The following is a 21,694-nucleotide window of genomic DNA, read 5'->3' on the forward strand; positions in this document are numbered from 1 at the left end:
GAATTGCCCTTCTAGTTAACAGAATTACATATAAAATAACCGAATTGCCCTTCTCGTTGACATAAAAAATGGATGAGGTTAACTCAGTGGACTAAAATGGCGACGGTGAAACATTTTTTGATCTACAGGTGAAAAATGAAACCTTTAGACTAAACTGTCAAAATGGCCCAAACCAAAGGGACTAAAATGACATTTAACTATTAATATCTATTAATAAAGCCCTGGAAATGAATAGTGATTCTGCGTCGTGGTTTGTTCCTATTTACCTATTTGGCCAGTCATCCGCTCTTCAGACGCGTGTCTTCAATCTTTTAACCCCCTTATATGCCGCAGAGAGAAAAATGGATAAGAGAGAGGGGCGGTGACCACCGGTGACCGGAGGGTCACCACCGTCACACCACCACAACGATCACCATCGGGTGTCTCTCTGTTGTGGGGTTTTCTAAGAGTGTGGAAAGACATGGTTGTTGATCTATAAAACTTGGAGCTGGCCGGAAAGACAGTGCGGTGGGATGGTTCGTTTCTCGGCTATTGGACATAAGGCGTCGCTCTACTATGTCTCCCTGTCGGCGACCGACCACCCAGAGAACCGCCGCCGCTCGACCGTTTGGTTCGTTCACTCTTTCATACTTATTTCTGTATTCATGTGAGAAAATCACAAAATTTGCTATTTGGGGTTTCTTGATCTTGCAAACAAGAAATTGGGTTTGCTTAGGTTCTCTTCTTTGTAAGTGAAATATTGAGTTTGTTTTGGATTGGCGTTGAATCTTCAATTTGGGGGTAATATTTACCACCATTATCGAAAATTTTAGGATCCGTGATCCACATAGACTGTATACAGATAAAATGATCTTCAGTTATACTCTATTAATAGAGTAATACAAATGAACGGTGGTTTTGGTCTTGGTTTGTTCTGATTGACCTATTTGGGTCGTCATCCTCCCTTGAGATGCGTGTCTTCCAGCGTACACCTTACCTATTTTTAAGAAGAACGAGGGGCGGTTACCAGAGGGTCACCACCGGCGGATTCTGGCAGTCTTGGTGGTGGCGAGTTTCAACATAAAACCTTAGCCGATGTTTTAGGCGATGGGGGCTGGCAACTCCGTTGCAACCGTAGCGCCAGTGAGCGGGTTCGACAATGATGATCTTTTCGGATCTGAGTCGATTGGTGTTCGTGATTTCGTTTTTTGTTTGCTTAGATTTCCGAGATTGATTGATTAAACGATTGTGTTGGTAGTGGTGGTGGAGTTGGAACTGTATGATGAAGGTTGAGTTGGTGGTGGTCAAATATTTTGGTGTCCTGATTGTGTTGGTAGAGGTGGTGGAGTTGGATGTGTTGGTAGTGGTGGTGGTGGAGTTGTAGCTGTTTAATGTACGGGTTGTATTGATGGTGATGGTGGAACCGTTTGATGATATTCGTGGCAATCGTTTCCTTCGTATTAACGGCTGATTGACCGCACCGCGGAGCGCGGGCGAAAAAAAATCTTGCTTACATTTTTGGTGTTAGATGGTGCCGGTGGTGGTCGGCCTTGTGTTGAGGTCGCTGACACCACCTCTATCTGTCAATGTGTGGTCGGGGATTTATGTCATGGCTGCGTAACTCGCCAAAAACCTTATTGCTGGTGCACGGTGTTGATTAAATCTTTATCTAACTCATCAAATTTTTGGTGGATATGGTTGGCTTGGGTTTGTCGTTCGTATCACCTTATATATGTCTTATGGCCGTCATGAATTCATACATATGACTCTAAATTGGATGTTGAAGTTGTCTTGGCATGGCAGGTATGGATTTTGTTTTTTTTTTTTTTTATGCTTTCTGTACTTTGAGAACATGAACATTTTGTACCAGAGAAAATTGAATAGGTCGTGATGATAATGATATATAAGAAAAATCGTCTATCTTTGTTGTTTTGGCGTGGCAATCCGATGATTTGCAGCCACGATGAGGTAGTATATCTGAGCCTACGAATACACATCTAACCAAATCAGATGTATTCATACTGGAAGTTCATTGTCGATGATATTGCTGTTGGTGCTTCTCTTTAAGAGATTATTTGGGTTTGTTTCTTTCCATCAGTTTTGTTGCTTTATGTTATAGAGACTTTTGAGGTTTTTGTTATGGTTATGTTGAATTAATCAGTTTAACGTGTTTTAGTTAGTGTCTTTAGTTGTCGACTTTTTGGTGCAAGTTGTATGGACATTACCTTAGATGCTTTGAAAACATAATGAACATGAACATTTTAACAGAGAAGAAAATTGAATGGGCCATGATGAGATAAGAAAAATCATCTATCTACGTTGTTATGGCGTGGCAATCTGATGATTTGCAGCCACAATGAGGTGGTATATCTGTGCCTACGAACACAAATCTAACCAAACCTGATGTGTTCATATTGGAAGTTTACCTTTGATGATGTTGTTGGTGCTTCTCTTCAAGAGATTGATTTGGAATTTGAAATTTTCTTTCTAACTGTTGATTTTTAATCCTATCATAAGAGAACTCAGAACAGTGACTTCTTGACGTGACAGATTAATTGAATTTGTGATGACTTTTTCAAAGTTTCTCCAAAATTTCAGGTGCAAGCTACAAATCCGAAGAAATGTTGTGTTCGACCTAAATATTGTGTTCGGCCTAGCTCTGGGTATGTGTTTCCTAACTTTACCTGCAACGTCAAATGTTTCTTTTGTATGCCTTTTGTTTTTATAAGAAAAACCCAACACCGTTTTACTATTGTAAATGATTTTTTTACTGCAGGTTTGTTTTTTTTTTATGGCATTTGCACCGGTTTGATAATGGATAGTTCAGGTGGGTAATTAGTGTTAGTGGTTTGATATTGGTCACTTTTAGAACTATTTTGTGTCTGCTTTAATAGAATTATAGAATATTTGGTTCTTTTTAAAAAGTTATCTTGCTGAAATTTACAATGTGTACAAATCTGTCAAGTTGAGGAAACCAAGCGTGAGTTGCTTCAGCAATTGTGGAGAAGATGATATGGGCAAGTCTTATGATAATAGACCCTACATGTTGAATAATGCACATCAGGTGATTGTTTAATGAATACATCATCTTGTATGTTTTGCACAAATCTATTTTTTAAATCACATGATCTCCATCAGACTCGTGGTAAATAGGGGGAAAAACTCATACACCATTACAATGGATTCTCTCTAATTCAAAATTTTATAGAAAGCTAAAGTATTATGTCCGTTTGATCATGATATGTTGCTTTTGTGTTAAAAATAAATTATTTTTTTTGGTTTTAATAAAAATCACCAAGTCAATCACATGATGACATACTCCATTTTTGTTTAATCCACTGAGGGAGCCAATGATATCCATAACAGACCATAGCTTTAGTTGACCTGATGGACTTCATTTGTGTAGGACACAAATTCAGTTAAACTTTTGGAAGGTAAATAAATTTCTCTTTTAACAAGATTTGCTTATTCGATTTAGTGTTTTAGAGCTCAAATTTTCGATCAAGGGAGTTGTCCATCGACCAGTAGACGAGTTTGTAGCTCTTCTCCAGGCATGAATGCCTGTCCAAGTTGAGACGTTCATTTAGCTTTTTCCATCATTACCTAATTTAAAATTTCGTTATGCTTTATGTTGTAATAGGTTTTTGTATATCATATGGGTTGAAGTTTTGATACTTGCATATTGAGGTTTTTGTGTAGTTAAACCTAAATGACAGTAGCTTTTTACTTTTGTTGAATTTAGCGTCTCCTTTTTTGTTTGCAAGACTCTTATCATCAGCCGTTCTTACATGATTTTCAAGATAACCGTTTCCAAATCGCTATTTTAGCTAAAATTCAAGCAAACAGAGACCATTCGAGTAATTTACACCCGTGAACTGCGACTCCCTATTTAATTAACCCGGGTTACCCCGCGCAACGCGCGTAGAGGAATAACCCTAGTTTTTTTAAAATATCAAGTTAGGAAGAGTTAAATGGGTTGGATTGGATTGGATTGGACGGGTGACTTCTCATATTTGTTTTCATGGCAACTAGGGGTGACCTCAATGGGCTAAAGTTTTGGCATTTGTTTTTCATTTATATAATTGCAGCTTGTATTTTTTATGATTATGCTTGTAATAGACGGACAATAATGAAAAACGTGAAAAAGAGAAGGAGATATGCAATTCTTGGTTGGGTAAATTTGCAATTAAAAAGCTTTATAAAGGGAAATATGCAATTGCCTTTTTTTAATAAGTTGATGTTGTTTACTTTCTTTATTCTAATTAAATAATGTAGTTCATTATAAAATTCTGTGTGTACTGTTGAGACGAGCATTTTTTATCTTCGTAATAAAAAACATTCAAATATAATTGATTGTTTTGTTTTTTATCGTGACGAACGAACGGTTACCATCCGAATTGAACAACTTCGGTAGTGGCACCAATATTCGGTTTTATGGTTTTTGGTATAAATTTTGTTAAATGCGGAGTTCTAGTCACAATAGAATCAGTTTTTTTTACCCTACCTATTAGGGGTGTTGGTACCGTACAGTACCATGACAAACCGAATTGATACACCATCACAACAATATCGGTACCACGTCTATTCCGACCGAACATTATCGGTACTATCGAAACTGTTACTAATATTTGTTTTTATGATTTCCGTTCGATGTAAACATGTGTCTATATCCTTTTGAGCATATTAGATTTTATTTTTTAGGATTTATCTTAAGATTGTTATACTGAGTGTCAATATCTTACCAATACCGCAATGTGTGGGGGAATTCAACTGGTTACTATACCACGTAAAAAATGTAATTGGAGTTGTACGTTGTTCGGAAAGATTTACTTATCGAGATTCATAAAGAGATTCCAAACAAATTCAGTAGAAGTAGACAACATCAAGCATCTTAAACCCTCAAATGTTGCATAACTATAGTATGACCAAAATTACATTCATTTTTAAACTAAAACCAACTATAGTATGACCAAAATTACATTCATTTTTAAACTAAAACCAAATCAGTTCATGACAAACCATAAGAAAATATCTCTCTGTGCATCAACACCCGTTGTCTTTATGGTGGTTCCGAAGTGTAGCCTTTATGTTTCAGTTCGCTAATGGTATCTTAAGGGCCTAAACTAGTGACTTTGTTATTTATTAAAAAAAAAAAAAAAAAAAAAAAAAAAAAAAAAAAAAAAAAACACTAATTAACTTAATGTTTGTTTCAAAATCAATAACCTCATAAATTCTTATTACAGTCGGACAAAGAGTAAGTTTACTGATTCCGTTGTTATCTTGTAAAGATAGTAGTTCCAATATTCGGGTCTCTCTCTAGTCTCCCTGTGAGCGACACGTGTGGACCCCAATGGAATGGTAATTTCAACATATGCTATAAAGATGGATTTGTGTGGTGAATAAGACGTTTACATGTATAGACAATCATATGAAACAAAAAAGTTTTTGATTAAATAATATTTAAGATGCCGACTGCAAGAAAACTTCCAAGAAAAGAAGAGGTATTTCATCAGGAAACTTAATGAAATGCAGAAGAAATTGTATTTGGTGCAACTCTTGTTTTACACTCTTTTAGTATCAATAAAAGTTTTAGAAAAATTGGATTTTAATAATTCAAACTATGACACTTATTAACCGATAATAATCCATGTTGTATGACAAATGACACTCCTAAATTTTATTTCCGTTGTTAAGAAAGATTTCACTCTAATGGAGAAGTAACCCCATACGCCCCTAAATTTCATTTAGGTCATGTCAAAACAATTTACGACCCTCTGATTGGTTAAATGTCAGTCAATTGTTCATTAGGGGCACACAGAGTTACTTTTCCGTTAGAGTGAATTTGTTATCGGGAGTGAAAATGGAAGTTACAAGTGTCATTGGTATTGTCAGTATGGATTCTTATCAGCCAATGGACAACGTTTTAGATTATTAAAATCCAGTTTGCCAAATTATAATCCATAGAGTTTACTAGTAATTGTGTTTGAAGTTGTCGACATCCAGATCAACGATCTATATATATGGGGGATACCACCCAACCTCTGAAACATAAAAAAAAAAAAAAAACTTCTCCTAATTGATCACATCCAAGTATTATCAAACAAACGATGCAGCCAGAAGTGCTTCAATCGATTCTTCTACAAGACCTTGATGAAGCAAGATTATATGGTCTAGAAATGGATAATTATACATGTGTTGACTATGAACTCTACTCCTCAATCACCACCCCTGAGGACTCTTCCATAATCACCTCAGAGTCATACTTTCATACCATGTTACCAAGTGATCATATTAGTAAGTTACCTTATGTCGATGACTCGGGAGTAGTGCTCCCTATGGAGAATATTTCTCAACATGTGGAAGGGATTGAAGATATTTCAGGCACTTCCCTTGATGATGTATTGAGATGGTGGGCTACTAGTGAAGAAATGGATAGTATGTGCACGGATGTATCCATGGAGAATGAAGGTGTACGTGGCGGTCCATCTGTAAAATCTAATGACACGCCTGTGATGTCTCCATCGATGAACCTTACGATGGTGTTACCAATGGAAGTTGAAGGCCAAACAAGCCTTGGTAGTCTACTTAAAGCTTATGGAGAAGCCATGGAGATGGGACAAAGAGAACTAGCGAATGCAATCGTGGGTTGTTTAAACGAGAAAGCTAGTCCACTTGGTGGAACCATGGAACGTGTGGCTTTTAACTTGTTTCACTCAGGAAATCAAATAGACTACATAAAACAGGAATCAACGAAAAATTATAAGTCCGCATTCAAAGCTTTTTATGAATGTTTCCCTTATGGGAGATTTCCTCATTTTGCAGCCAATTCAGCTATTCTTGAAACAATTATGAACGACTCAAGGAAGGTACACATCATAGATTTTGATATGGGTGAAGGGGTTCAATGGCCTCCAATGTTAGAGGCTATTGGAAAGCTAAAAAGAGAGATTAAGTTGACATCCATTAGAACAAATTACGCACAAAGTTATAGTTTTGAGGAGACAAAAAACCGGCTCAGTGATTATGCAAACCGTTGTGGATTGAAGTTGGAGGTTCAAGATGTCGGGATTGAAGATTTGGTGTGGGAGATCGTAAGATCGCATGGGCATGACTTCCTAGCCTTCAATTGTATGGTTGGACTACCACACATGGGGAGGAGAAGAAATAGAAGTGAAGTGATGGAGTTTGTAAGGGCTGCCAAGAACTTATTGTTAACAAACAAAGGAATTCTAACATTTGGCGATGGAGAAGATTGGGAAAATACAAATGTTTCTCGCGGTTTTGGTTCGTTTTTTGATGACTACTTAAAACACTATCATGCACTTTGTGAGTCAATGGAAAGAAGCTTCCCAGAGAACCTTACAGAAGCAAGATTAGCCATGGAGACACTTTTTGTGGGCCCATATGTTTCATCATTGTCTTGGTACCAAAAGTGGCAGAATGATAGGGGAGATTATGGATTCAAAGAAGATATTGGGTTAATGGGTTGGAGGCTGAGCAAAGAGAGTTTGATGGAAGCTAAAGAGATGGTGAATGAGAGACAAAGTGCATATAGCATCAGGCTTGTAGGGCAAAATAATAATGAAATGGTTCTACAATGGAGAGGAACTCCATTAGTTAGAGTTTCTGCTTGGAAGTAGATAAAAGATTAAAGAAAGTAACAACTATTTGTTAATAATTTAACTAATTGTTTTTGTAATTTTATTGGTTATGGTATATACGATCCATTATTCTATAACGTGGAAAGAATGTTGTACATTTTCAGCTGTAATTTATTGAATTAAAGTTGGGAATGTAGTATGATCGAATCACACAAGCACGAGCACATGACTCGCAAAATATATCCTAACAAAAAACCTCTACAATAATCAGAAAGTTTATATCCTAATCCTAGAACAAAATTTAGGATCTCCAGCTAACATAATGAGGATCTATGAAAAGAACAACTAAGAGGAGGGGGTGGTCACTAGTGATAGAATTCTATTACTCACAAGCACCAATCAAGTTCCGGCATGTCAGCAATCATTTTTCCATCACTCACAACCTTTTTTAGTGGGGGTGGTCATCACTCATCACCACACCGAACAATTTCCCCCCAACCAACAATTATACTCACAAAAAAAAACCATAACGCGTTGAAAAAATCACGAAAATCTGATTTCGTTAAACTATCACGCGTTATACTTTGGAGCAGCGGTGGAAGATTAACACGTTATACTTGTTCCCGTGATAGTTTAACGCACTGCCCCGGGATCTCTAAAGGACAAACCCTTACTAAACATGTCAACAAATAATTAAGCTCGCAATAAATGTAGCACACGATCTTGTCCAATGGAAGTTTATCTCAAAAAATGTGTAAATCAATCTTAATATGTTAGCGTTGTAGTAGTTTATCTAAGACCACGTGGTGTGGCTCAGCGTCTCCTACCACCTCACCATCTTTGGCGCCCCTCCCCCATTTTCTGGGCGTTATGGGCAATTTCGTTAACTCCTGAGCGCTATAGAGATGGTGATGGGGGTCCACATTTATTTAACCAATTAGATTTATTTTCTTTGTAATTTCTTTTTTATTTTTTTATATATAAAGGGGCTTTGAAGAGGATGTTATCCCATATTGTGCAAGTTAACGATAAAGCAGCTTGCTTATGTGGCGCATATGTGCATGATAAAGTCCCTAGAGGGTTTATACCACACCACTCAACCTAATAAGGAAAGTATACTGACATTATCACAAAAGACAACAACTGATTTGAAGAGGTGGCAATTATTAATTCAAAAAGAAGATTAAGAACCATGTTAATTTAGCAAACATTATATTCCATGCGTCAATATTCATCTTCAATACAAGAACAAGACATGTTGATGAGTGAAAGACAAGAAACAAGATTATCATAAGAAAGACACAATATTATGAGTGTATACAAGTGTTTGCACAACCAACAACCTAGTTGGCAATGGCGTGACCTATGAACGTAAGATGGTATAACGTGAAGGCGCCAATAGGTATGCGGAAAAGAATATGAGCTAAAGCATTCAAATATAGTTTCAAGAATCATGCATATAACGAACGAAGAACATTTTAGACGAGATATAAGCAAATATCATATAAGCAATATCATAGTGAGTAAAAATCAGATGTGTGGATCTAACAAAGTTGTGATACAGAGTGGGACCAAACGTAGTTGTTTCCATCATTAAGTCTTTTCTTTGTCAGATTAAGATGTTTGTCTATATTCTGTGTGTCACACCCTCAAAATCCACACGCGGAGTATCATCGCTTGGAGGCGTGACTGACCAGGATCAAGCCACCAATTATATTGAACATTGCAAGTAATAGATAAAGTTCAACCCATCAATATAAAAGGTGTTCAAAACAAAACATAGTTAAGTGTTTAGCGGAAGCATGAATATGAAAACCCAAACATAAGTATTAAGTTCGAAATGTCATAATGTTTTTAACATGGCATCCACCGTCCATGTTCCACAAAGACCGCGCCTCCCTGTGCAAGCTCCATGAGTACCTAACGTCCTGCAAGGCATGTAACAGAGAGTCAACAACAAAGTTGAGCGAGTTCACAGTTGATTGTTCAGTTAATGAGTTCGCTTCAGAAACAGTAAGTTCGTTTCATAACCATGCATTTACCCAGTACCCTTGTTCCCAAATCTTTACAGTATTAAGATAAGTGGGGGCTTCCCATGTTGTATGTACTAGACTAGTGTATCTATATGTGTCCTTCCCAAATCCAAGAACACTGGTAAGTATGAGTTTACGTAGGTTTTACGTAAGTGCCCTTCCCTAACTGAGGACAGTAGTACGTATCAAGTACGTAGGTTTAGCGCTGGTGTCCTTCCCAAATCCAAGGACAATAGTACGTAGGTTTTACGTAGGTTCTAACACTGGTGTCCTTCCCAAACCGAGGACAATAGTACGTAGGTTTTACGTAAGTGTTCGCACTGGCGTCCTTCCCAAATCCGAGAACGGTAGTAAGTAGTCTAGTAGTCTAGTAGTGCTGCAAGTACGGGTAGTCATTCAATCCATTCCCAACCCACCGGGAATCCCATACCTTGGAAAGGGTGTGAACTCACCTTGGTTTGCTCGGTTTGGTTAATTACTTGGTTCCAATTAATCAGTCAAGGCCTATGGTATGCACGTGTACATAATCAGTTTATATTCACGAAGTTCACGTATAAGTACAATCACAGTGGATATTGAATCAGTGATCACAAAATAACACAAAGTACATATTCAAGCTCATGCAAGTCATGTTTATCATTTAACAACAGTTAACTAACTCAGTTAACTCCTAACAGACCTAACTGAGTTCACTGTGCAATTCAAACCCTTGACGAAACATACTTGTTTCGTCGTGCAACCCTTCGACGAAACACCCTCTGTTTCGTCGTGATCCCTTCGACGAAACACCCTCCGTTTCGTCCTAGTCCCTTCGGCGAAACACCTTCTGTTTCGCCATGATTTGCGTTTCGTCCAAGATGTCAGTTACGTTGCATATCAATTACATACAGAAAACCCTAATTCTCAACACAGCCGTTACATCCTAACAATGAACAACCAGCTATCATACGAAGCAGAAACCAATGATCATCACGTATACAGCCTGTAATCTATGCATAACAGTTTGCTAAACATCCCTAAAATCTACATCATCAATACATATGCACAATTGATAATCATTCAGTTCTATTGGTTAACTATCACAAGAATTATCAGATGGTTATGATATAAATAATAATCAGATTCTATACTAACCACCACTAACATGCACAACAATTGTAAGATTCATGAAACCCTAATCACTTCAACATATGGTCGTGATTTCTATAACAAAACCTATGTCCACAGAACGTATCATCAATCAAAACATATATGTAAACATGTATCCATCAGTTAAAGAATCATGGAATCATTTAAACAAAAGTGTTGCAAATCTGAAATAAACAAAAGTGTTGCTAACCGAGATAGAATGAATAATGGATTGATCGCTAAGAAAAGCTTCAAGAACTCAAGGTTGCCGTCACACAGAAGATGGGCTCTAGGGTTTTCGATCGGCTGGTAATGTGATGAGTGGAAACAATTCCGCATAACAAGTACCCGTATAAACGTACTGGGCCTTAATGGGCTTCGGCGAATCACTGGGCCGACGAAACGGCTTGTTTCGTCGAGATGTTTGTGACGAAACAACCTTGTTTCGTCGATACGGGTTATGGCGAAACGCTTGTGTTTCGTCGGACATGTTCAAGGTTTAAGTAAACAGAATAATGATAAACACCTTAATAATCATATAGAACAGATAACATACCAAACAACCATCTCAACATAAAATCCAATGTGTACAGTTACAAAGTAGACAAATCGTATAAGCAAACAACTAAACAATTAACGTGCATTTAATGCGAAAACGGAATCTTGGAAACTCGAGTTGTCACATTATCCCTGAAGAGGTATGGTCCCAATTCCCTGCCTACATGGCAGGGACCACACTACTTTTGTGCACACAAGGCATCCACGTCAACGAAACACTCCAGGAGCTTCTAGAAACTTCTAGATAATTCACAGTTGGCACCAAAGATGCTCTATCCGACATAAAGGACAACACGTGTCACCACTAGCAGAATGCCACATAGACCTGCGGCAATTCAGGGAGCAGAACTGACAATACCGGTACGAGGTATCCAGCGCAGGCGAATGCAAGAACGCCACGTGTACCACTACACCTGCCATGGCAGAGCAGACCAAGAGGATATTCCCCTTGGTCGGACAGCTGGCACGCGCCCACAGCTGGCGCAGCTGCTCTTTCCTTCTTCACCCTCCGGCTATAAATGTGACCCTTCATCATTCAGGTTCAGGATCTTGACTCTCCTTACTCACTCTATACACACATCGTTTATTTACTCTCAGAACAGTACTTATTCTCACGCCGGAGCCTGGTTAAGAGGGAAAACCCCCTTCTCCCCTCTTAACGAGACTAACGGTGTTTACTGTTTTGCAGATCTCGAGCCATCAATACGAGTAGAAGAAGAGGTTGAACCCCATAAGTGAAACAAACCTATTGATTAGCCTTGTGTTAATCAGTGTTTCAACATTGGCGCCATCCGCTTTCTTGCAAAACCATTCTCACCTCTTTTCTTTCCTAAAAAACACTCGTGAAAATGGCAGAACAAAATCACTCACACACAGTCGACGGAGAAGTTTCTTCCTTTGAACTCGTTTCGGACACGGCACACGTCCAAAGGGGTCAAAGGAACGAAACCATCCAAGAGGGTCAGCTGAACAACGATTTCCCACCCATCTTTGGAAGTGCATCCAGGGCTGTTAGCCAAACCACAACTGGACCCACTTTCCAAACACCAGCAAGAATCATCACTCAAACCACAAATGGAGCTGCTTTCCAGACTCCAACGGGGATATTACACCAAACACCCCCGCCGATGCAGACTCTAAGCCATGGAGCAGGCCCTTCTGCTCCATCGGAACAAGCACAACTCAACTATTCTGCACTTCTAGGGCTACCCGAGGGAAAAACTCTGGTTTCCTGGTATGCCGAATAGATGGCGTCCATAAACCTCGTTTATACGCAGCTCAGTGCACAACAAGCCCTGCTCCAAGCGCAAGCTAATCAATCAGCATTTGCAACTCCACAACCAAGGTCTCTGAGTACACACACGGCTCAGCAGACAAATGCGTGGAACTTACGTCCAGAAAGAGGACCACTGCAAAATATAAGAAGACCTAGCGTACACGACACGCGCGATACTTATGCTGAAACAGAGAGCAACTTCATGCAAAACTCCAATCTACAACGAAGGCCGATCCAAACCCGTTTGGGCGCGCGCAACATGAATACGGAATGGGAGGAAGAAGAAGACGACCCAACTTACAAGGAGGAATCCACAGTGTTTAGCAGACTTCATCCGGAGCACGAAGCATACAAACCAACCAAGCGCGCGGGGTACAACCCAAAAGCAGAGCACGATTATACCTTGAGCTATCGTCCTGAGGACATGGCTGAAAATTCAAAATTCATCCGAGAAATCGCATGCGCGGCCATCGACAAAACGAAATTACCACACAACGTGGGTAAATACAACGGGTTGACGGACCCAGATGATCACCTCCAGGTGTTTAAGGGCGCAGGGGCAACAGGCGGATGGAACTTACCAACATGGTACCACCTGTTTGCTCAGACATTCGTCGGCGCGGCGTGCATTTGGTTCGACAACTTACCAGCAGGAAAAATCAAATCATGGGTCGATTTCCGAGAGAAGTTCCTAGCACACTTCTCTCAACAGCGAAGACAAGCCAGAGACCCCGGTGACTGTTTAAACATATGGAGAAAAGACTACGAGAGCGTAGAGGATTTCATCACAAGATACAACAAAGAATGTTTAGAGATCGGCGACATACCAGAAAAGATGATGCGCGCACACTTCATGAGAGCGGTCAAGTGCGATGATTTGGTTAAAAGAATCAAAGGGCGAGACGGAGGACCCAAAGACTGGGAAACCTTCGTAGAAGCAGCCAAAACAATTGCGCAGACAGACAGGCAGTTGACCGGTGACGATCACCGTCAGCGCGCGCACAACCATAACGATCGACACAACAGAAGGGGCAGAAATCAACCCTGGAAGGCTTCTGGGCACAGAGAAAGAAGCCCTCCACGGGAAGACGCACGCCATACAATCAATCAAATAGCCCATCGAAAAGAAGTAAAGCGAGAAAACAGAGAAAAACAGTGGACTCCACTGACCAAAACACCTTCTGAAGTCTTGGCCACAGAGAACCATTAGTTCAAACCACCCTTGCAAATGCGCAACAAGAGAGGCCAAGACCCAAATCTCTTCTGTGAATTCCACAAAGATACGGGCCACTTAACCGACAACTGTTTCAGTCTAAAGCAAGAAATCGAGAGAGCCCTGAGAGATGGAAAGCTCACTCATTTGGTCAAAGGCGGAAAGCGCGGTTACCGCCAAATACAAAGAAGAGATGAGGGGCCAGATAACAAAAAGCTCAGAAAGCTAGAAACTCACATGGTGCAGGGAGGTCCACGAAGACCAAGGAAAAACTACAACAAGCGCGCGCAGGATGATTCATGGCGCGAAAAGCAAGTTATTTTTCCAGTTGTTAGAGGGGGTCCAAGAGAAAAGCGACCAATAGTCATTCCAGGTGTGATTGGCCACTACCAGACAGATTACATCTTCATTGATCCCAGGAGCACCGCGGATATCATATATGAACAGTGCTTCAATCAATTTGATCAAGAGGACAAGGCGCGTCTAGAGCCAGTCGATTATCCACTAACTGGTTTCTGTAACAAAGCCGTCTTTCCCCTAGGACAAATATCATTCCCGGTGTTGCTTTCAGACGGGAGAAACTCAAGAACTGAAGAAGTCACATTCATGGTATTGCCGGCGCACTCAAGACATGACATCCTCCTAGGAAGAGAATCCCAAGGAGACTTCAGTATGATCTGCTCCGCACCACATTCCGCTGTTGGATTCCCCACCGAAACAGGCATTGCGCTGATATATGCAAGTAAGGAAGTTTTAGCAACAGACGAAATCAGACCAGCCAAAGCAAGCAAGCCAGCACCACGCATAGAGGCAGAAAAATGGGTATTGAACAACGCATACCCAGAACAAACAGTCACTCTGGGGCCCGCCATGTCCGACCTGACGCGCGCGGCGCTCAAGAAATTACTGCACGAAAACATGGACGTGTTCGCATGGACACCGGCTGATATGGTCGGCGTTCCACGGCATATAGCAGAACACCGCCTAAATGTCTCAGAAGACGCAAAGCCAGTGGTGCATGCCAAACGCCACCTAGGCGACGTCAAACACGATGCCATGAAAGAACAAGTGTTAGAGTTGCTAAACGCAGGAATCATCAGAGAAGTCAGGTACCAAACATGGGTAGCAAGCCCAGTAATGGTAAAGAAGCCAAATGGCAGCTGGAGAATGTGTGTCGACTATAAGGATCTGAACAAGGCATGTCCCCGTGACTGCTACGCTTTACCAGACATAGACGAGAAAATCGATTCTTTGGCAACATTCCGGTGGAAATGTTTTCTGGATTGCTACAAAGGGTACCATCAAGTTCAAATGGCCATTCAAGACGAAGATAAAACCGCATTTCGCACGCCAACAGGCCTGTATTGCTACACCAAGATGCCTTTCGGCTTGAAAAATGCAGGCGCGACATACCAAAGGTTGATGAACGAAACATTCAGTGACGCCATTGGTAAGTACATAGAAGTGTACATGGATGATCTGGTAATCATGAGCAAAGAAGAAAGCACGATGCTGGCGAACATACAGAAGACCTTCAATACGCTACGCAGCGTAAGTATCAAGTTGAACCCAGCAAAGTGCTCATTCGGAATGGAAGAAGGGAAGTTCTTGGGTTTCATCGTCACAAGGGATGGTTTTAAGGTAAATCCGGAAAAGGTCCAAGCCATAGAAAGGATGCCTTCACCATCAAACATCAAAGACATGCAAAAACTAGCAGGACGATTAGCCGCACTCAATCGCTTCTTAGCTAACCACGCGGCAAAATCCTTCCCATTCATCAAGACCTTGCGCAATTGCATGAAGAAAAGCCAATTCCAATGGACTCCGGAAGCAGAAAGTGCGTTCCGCGAGATGAAAGATTGCCTCATAAAACTGCCGACACTAACCGCACCAAACAAGGGAGAACCTCTGGTACTTTACCTATCAGCTTCCGACAGGTCAGTCGGAGCTGTACTACTCGTCGATCGTCAAGGTGTCCAGACACCAGTTTACTATGTGTCGCGAACCTTGACCGATCCAGAGACTCGGTATGCAATCATGGAGAAGCTAGTCCTTGCACTGATTCACGCTTCAAGGCGGCTGCGCAGGTATTTTGCCAACCACGTCATCCACGTGCTAACAAACTACAACATTGGAAATATCCTTGCAAGGCCAGAAGTATCAGGAAGGTTAGCCAAATGGGCAATAGAACTGGGAGGTCATAATGTGGTTTTCAGACCAAGACCATCAATCAAAGGCCAGGTCTTGGCAGATTTTATGACGGAAGTCCCAGATGACAAAGACAGAGAATGTAAAGCGATGGAGAAAGCTGAGAAAAAGCAAACAGAGGAGCCATGGCTGTTGTACACAGATGGTGCATCTAATGAAGATGGAGCAGGCGCAGGGCTAAGGCTGGTAAGTCCAGACAAACATGAATTCACATACGCCATACGCCTGGATTTCAAGAGTACAAACAACGAAGCAGAGTATGAAGCCTTCCTGGCTGGCTTACGATTGGCAATCAAAATGGGGGTCCGACACATCGAAGCGCATGTGGACTCCATGTTAGTAGCAGGCCAAATCAACGGCCAATATGAAGCCAAGGGCGATATAATGGCACTCTATCTCAACCAAGCGAAAAAATTGCTACAAACCTTCTATTCCTACAAGGTGCACCACATAAATCGAAGCGAAAACAAGCCGGCCGATGCTTTAAGCAAGCTGGCATCCACAAGTTTCCAGCACCTAGAAAAAGATGTGCGCATAGAGGTCTTGAGCAATCCATCCGTTCCACTGAGAGAAGTAAGCGTCATCCAGACAGGAACAACGTCCTGGATGATGCCGATAACCATGTACTTACAGTCAGGGATACTTTCAGAGAACAAAGCCGAGGCGCGGAAGTTCCAATACAAATCAGAACACTATCAAATGGCATATGGGATATTGTACCGAAAGTCGTATCTTGGCCCACTGCTACGATGTGTTGACGCCGACGATGGAAATTACCTGATCCGAGAGGTGCATGAAGGAATTTGTGGTATCCATGCCGGGCCTCGAATGGTAGTGGCAAAGGTGATGAATGCCGGATACTACTGGCCCGGGATGCATCTTGATGCTGTGAAAGAATTGAGAAAGTGTAGTGGCTGTCAGAGACATGCGCCAAAGACCATGCGCCCCAAGAACAAACTAGTACCCGTAACAACCGCATGGCCTTTCCAACAATGGGGCATAGACATGGTAGGCCCTTTCCCAGAAGCACCGGGGGCAGTCAAGTTCATAATAGTCGCGGTGGACTACTTCACCAAGTGGGTAGAAGCAAAGGCACTTGCATCAACCACATCGGCAGTCGTCAAACGATTCATATGGGAACAAATCATTTGCCGGTTCGGCCTACCTCTCCGAATCATCACCGATAATGGAACTAACTTTGCAGCAGACGGCCTCGAAGGATGGTTCAAAGAACTCCACATCGAGCATACCTTCTCTTCGGTTGCGCACCCGCAAGGGAATGGTCAAGTAGAGGCAGTCAACAAAAGCATCGTCGATGGCGTAAAGGCAAGGCTCGGTGAGAAACGACGAGGGTGGGTCGACGAACTACCCAGCATACTGTGGGCCCATAGAACAATGCCAAAAACAAGCAATGGTGAAACACCTTTCAGCTTGGTCTATGGGTCTGAAGCAGTGATCCCAGCAGAAATCGGGCTACCATCTCCGAGAATGCTCTCCATGAACCTAATCAACAACGACGAAGAAAGGAGGATCGAACTGGACCTCCTAGAAGAACGGAGGGAGATGGCAGCAATCAACGAAGCCAAGTACAAGTCGAAGCTGGAAAAGTATTACAACTCCAGAGTCCGAATCTGCACCTTCAATCCGGGAGATTATGTCCTAAGAGACAATGAAGCGTCCAACTCAGAAAAGCCCGGAAAACTGGCTCCCAAATGGGAAGGCCCATACATAGTCGATCCAGTACTCGGCAAAGGAGCCTACAAACTACGCACCATCAACGACAAAGAGGTTCCACGAACCTGGAATGCCCAGCAACTCCGAAAGTGCTACATGTAACACAACCATGTAATCGTAAAGGGCGTACAGCCAACACATTTACTTTAATACAAAAAGTGTTTGGCTACTTTTATTTCATGCAAATTTCTTGTCACAACTGCATTTATTACTTTGGGCGTACACGAAAACATCAATGGCTCGACCATAGGAAACGTTGTAGACCTCCAAGGCTCGTCACAACCAAGTGAACAGCCGGGTCAGAAACACAACCAAAGCCTACAAAACGCCAAAACATAACTTCGTGCCCACATAAACACGAAAATATCTATAGTAAGGTAACTAAACATGGTAATGCTCCCAAGGCTGATCACAGCTGAGCTCACACAATAACCTGCAACTCGATCACTTCGTATGTCACATACAAGCGCACATACTTAAACGACATAATAAAAACGTTGTAGTAACACAACATCACCTGTCAGCGCCATCATTCATTCGTGACACCTGATCAAAGTAATTAAACATACACATATTATGACGATAACAAAATTCGCATAACCATAGAAAAAAGCGATAAAATGTTCACAAGAATCCCAGGTACACACACCCACAGGTAAACAAAATTTAAATTGTCTTAAACAATCAACATTACAGGCCCATTCATGGCCATACACGGCACACAGGCCGGAATCCACCGTTCAAGTCTGACTGGGGCCAGCACCCCCTGCCGCATCACTATCTTCTCCCAAAGCCTTCTTCAACAAAGCGACTCCATCCGGTTTCCGAGACAACTTCTGCGCTGCCCGGACGACGGCAAACTCAAGGGTTGAAAACTCCTTGCGCTTAGCAGCATAAGCACCGTCACAATCCTCTTTATACAATTCGAAGTGGTAGTCTTTCTCCCTGCTGATAACCGCAGACTTGCCTTCAGCAAAACCAAACTTACGACCGCTATTATACCCCGCTCGACCCAATTCAAGCATGTACGTGGCAAGCTCAGTCGAGTTCAGAATACGGTCAGCAAGCTGCATAAAACAGAGCAATCAGATAAATCCGCAAAAACAAAAGAATAAGAAAAAGCAAAAGAAATTACCAGGGGCACTCCACGGGAAAGCAACCATCTGGTGTCAGCAGACGTTTCCTCCGCAAGGAGTTCTGCTGCCTGAACTTCAGCCGCCTTTTCGGCAAGAAGGCGCTGCGCATCCTCACACTCAGCTGACTTTTGCTGAGCAAGAACCTCTAACTTGTCAATCCGAGCAACATACTCCTTCTCTTTCTTTTCGAATGCAACACGCGCCTGCCGTGCTTCCTCAGCAAGTGTTGTCTTTTCACCAGACAAACGCACGATTGCATCGCGCTGCGACTGCATCTCAACGTTCGTACGCGCGCACGCGGCCTCCCAATCCTTCTGCCTTTGCTCATTCAGCTGTTTTTGCTCCTCAAGCTTCCGTTCAGCTTCAGCAACCCTCCACTGCAAACCTTTCTTCTCAGCATTAAATTTTTCCCTCTCTTCAGCAAAGGCCTTCTTCGACTCCTCAAATTCAAGGGTCTCTTCCCCCATCGATCGCCACTCGCGAAGAATTTCCTGTGATGTGGCAAAAAAATTAACCCCAGCACGAACATGATCGTCCAAAAGGGAAAAGCGATTGCGATTCTTCTGAAACATCCTCTCAGCAGGAGGAAGAGACATAGCAAAGAACTCATGGCAATTGTTAACATCATCCATCCGAGAACCCTGAGTAAGGTTCCAGCGCGGGGCGTGGGGCAAATCGTCACAGGCCGGGTTACCCCAGGAATCAGCAGGGTAACGCTCAATGTGCGGGATGCGCACAACGCCGGAAGTAGCTCCACCTCCACCAGGAGGACGCTTGGTATAAATAGTTTGTTGCGGAGTAGTCTCACTAGACTCCCCCTCTACTTCAATACCTTTGCCCTTATCAGCTCCACCATCAGCTCCGCCATCACCTCCAGGAGCAACACCTGCTTCAACCACACCTTCAGTAAACCCCTCACCACCCCTAGTGTCCACGTCAACATCATCACGAGGAGGAGTCAAACCAACTGTCCTCGACGGAGGAGAAGTAGGTGGAGTAATTTGAGAAATATCTACCGCACGAGGCTTCTTACCAATCTTGACTGCTGTCATGGAACATGAATCAAGAACAACTCCGAGAAAACAACACAAAAAAACCAGGAAGGAAAAACAACAATGTACAACTAGAAGCTACTTACCAGTAGGAGGGGCAGATGCAGCATAAAGCTCCTCCAACAAATTCCCACGACCCCCACTAAAAACACCAGGGTCAATCTCAGACTCAGAAGGTGCGGGGGGAGCTTCCTTGTGAAGTTTTGCCTTTTTAGCAGCAAGAAGAGCAGCGGACTGCTCATCAAGCTTGCGTTTGTGATCCTCAAGGGCCTTTTTCTTCATGTGCTCAGTTAGAGTAGCACTGTCATCAGGATCCGACTGTTGACTCCTTTCACCAACCCCTAAGCCAGACAACGTATCAGAAACCACCACATAACCTAGACAAGGATGAGTAGAGGGTCGCTTACGAGAAGAACCAGCAGCTTTACCCTCAGGCTTTCCCTCTCTCCTTCCAGACCTATCAGTTCTCGCTTTTTTCCTCGACTACAACTGAGTAGAAGGATCAACGGGCACCTCTACATCATCGTCGTCACCAACAACCTCGTGCATGGGTTCAACAGCATCACCCTGCGCGGTACCTGCATGCGCGCAACGAGAGGTTAGATCTTCAAAGTTTTGATCAGAACTTTCACTTGAAAGAACAATGACTTCTTCGCGACCTGGCTCGACAGGGTCATTCAAAACATCTTCACCTAGAACTTCGGCGACATATCTATTCAAGCTCTCATCTGTTGGATGCAAAAAACGACCCCGGATCTGGTCTAACCACGTCGGGTTCCCATCCGCTTGAATAGCCTCAACCATGGTACCCGCTGTCTTCGGATCCAAGACGTTTATCAAGCTGTAACCAACTGCAAAGGAGCAACAAGATAAGGGAACACATCAAAATATATTAAACCTAAAGGAAAATAAATCAAAAATAAACTCAAGGAAGAAACATACATTTACCCTGATGGCTGTACACAGGTTGACCCAGTGGATGTTTGGGCACCCACAACAAACTCATCCCGGCCCCAACTAAAGCCATCTCATCCAGCTGAGAAATGGCAGTCGCCTTAGAGGTTATCTTCCTATACCAGTCCTGAGCAGCAAAGTCTTGCATAACATCCACCTTCGGAATCCCTTGACTCACATGCCTGTACGGCATCTCTATTGGAATTACACCGCGGCGGATGTAAAAGAACTTCTGTTTCCAGTCATGAAGGCTCTTTAACGGCACAGAGCACACCGGAGCAACACCCGTTCTCGCTTGAAAAGAATAAAACCACTGGTGTATGTAACGCTGTAGAAAACTGTGACAACCCTCAAAATCCCATGTATTCCGGACAAATTATTAATGATAATTAAAGTGTCTGACGACTGTGTGGAATTACTTAACTGCTTTCTGATATCTGTGTTATGCTTACACGTATTTGTTAATATCCTAAGGAATATGCTAGGAATATGCTAGGAATATGCTATATGCTAGGAATATGCTAAGGAATATGCTAAGGAATATGCTAAGGAATATGCTAAGGAATATCCTAAGGAATATGCTAGGAATATGCTAGGAATATGCTAGGAATATGCTTGGAATATGCTAGGAATATGCTATATGGAAGATCTTATAAATACCACCATTCCACCAAAACTCTCTTTCTCTCCTCTCCTCCCTAGCTCACGGCCGAGACCCCCCTTGAACACACCACCATTTTCGGCTCTTGATCTCCTCATTCCAAAGTTATACAAGTGTTACGGGTCACGCATAAGGAGTCTTGGAGCTAACGGAAGGCGAAG

At 42.2% G+C, this 21,694-nt stretch overlaps 2 protein-coding genes across 2 annotated transcripts; both read left to right on the top strand.

Moving 5' to 3' along the window:
- Positions 1–6,086: 6,086 nt before the first annotated feature.
- Positions 6,087–7,619, top strand: LOC110933344 (protein NODULATION SIGNALING PATHWAY 2). The gene has a single exon (XM_022176573.1). The coding sequence runs from the start codon at positions 6,087–6,089 to the stop codon at positions 7,617–7,619; it is 1,533 nt and encodes a 510-aa protein (XP_022032265.1).
- Positions 7,620–13,803: 6,184 nt separating this feature from the next.
- LOC110933343 lies at positions 13,804–17,832 on the top strand. Its single transcript, XM_022176572.1, has 2 exons — positions 13,804–16,912; positions 17,201–17,832. Exons 1-2 carry the CDS (start codon positions 13,804–13,806, stop codon positions 17,830–17,832), a joined length of 3,741 nt encoding a protein of 1,246 aa, XP_022032264.1.
- The last annotated feature ends 3,862 nt before the right edge of the window (positions 17,833–21,694 follow it).

The sequence above is a fragment of the Helianthus annuus genome, chromosome 16 (genome assembly GCF_002127325.2).
Source record: "Helianthus annuus cultivar XRQ/B chromosome 16, HanXRQr2.0-SUNRISE, whole genome shotgun sequence".
Classification (NCBI taxonomy): Eukaryota; Viridiplantae; Streptophyta; class Magnoliopsida; order Asterales; family Asteraceae; genus Helianthus; species Helianthus annuus.

Bases quoted from the DNA above. Each gene is read 5' to 3' on its own strand.
- LOC110933344 (XM_022176573.1), top strand. From the start codon at position 6,087: ATGCAGCCAGAAGTGCTTCAATCGATTCTTCTACAAGACCTTGATGAA.
- LOC110933343 (XM_022176572.1), top strand. From the start codon at position 13,804: ATGCGCAACAAGAGAGGCCAAGACCCAAATCTCTTCTGTGAATTCCAC. The intron at 16,913-17,200 runs GTCAGAGACATG...CTAACTTTGCAG, and splicing joins ATTGAGAAAGTGTAGTGGCT to CAGACGGCCTCGAAGGATGG.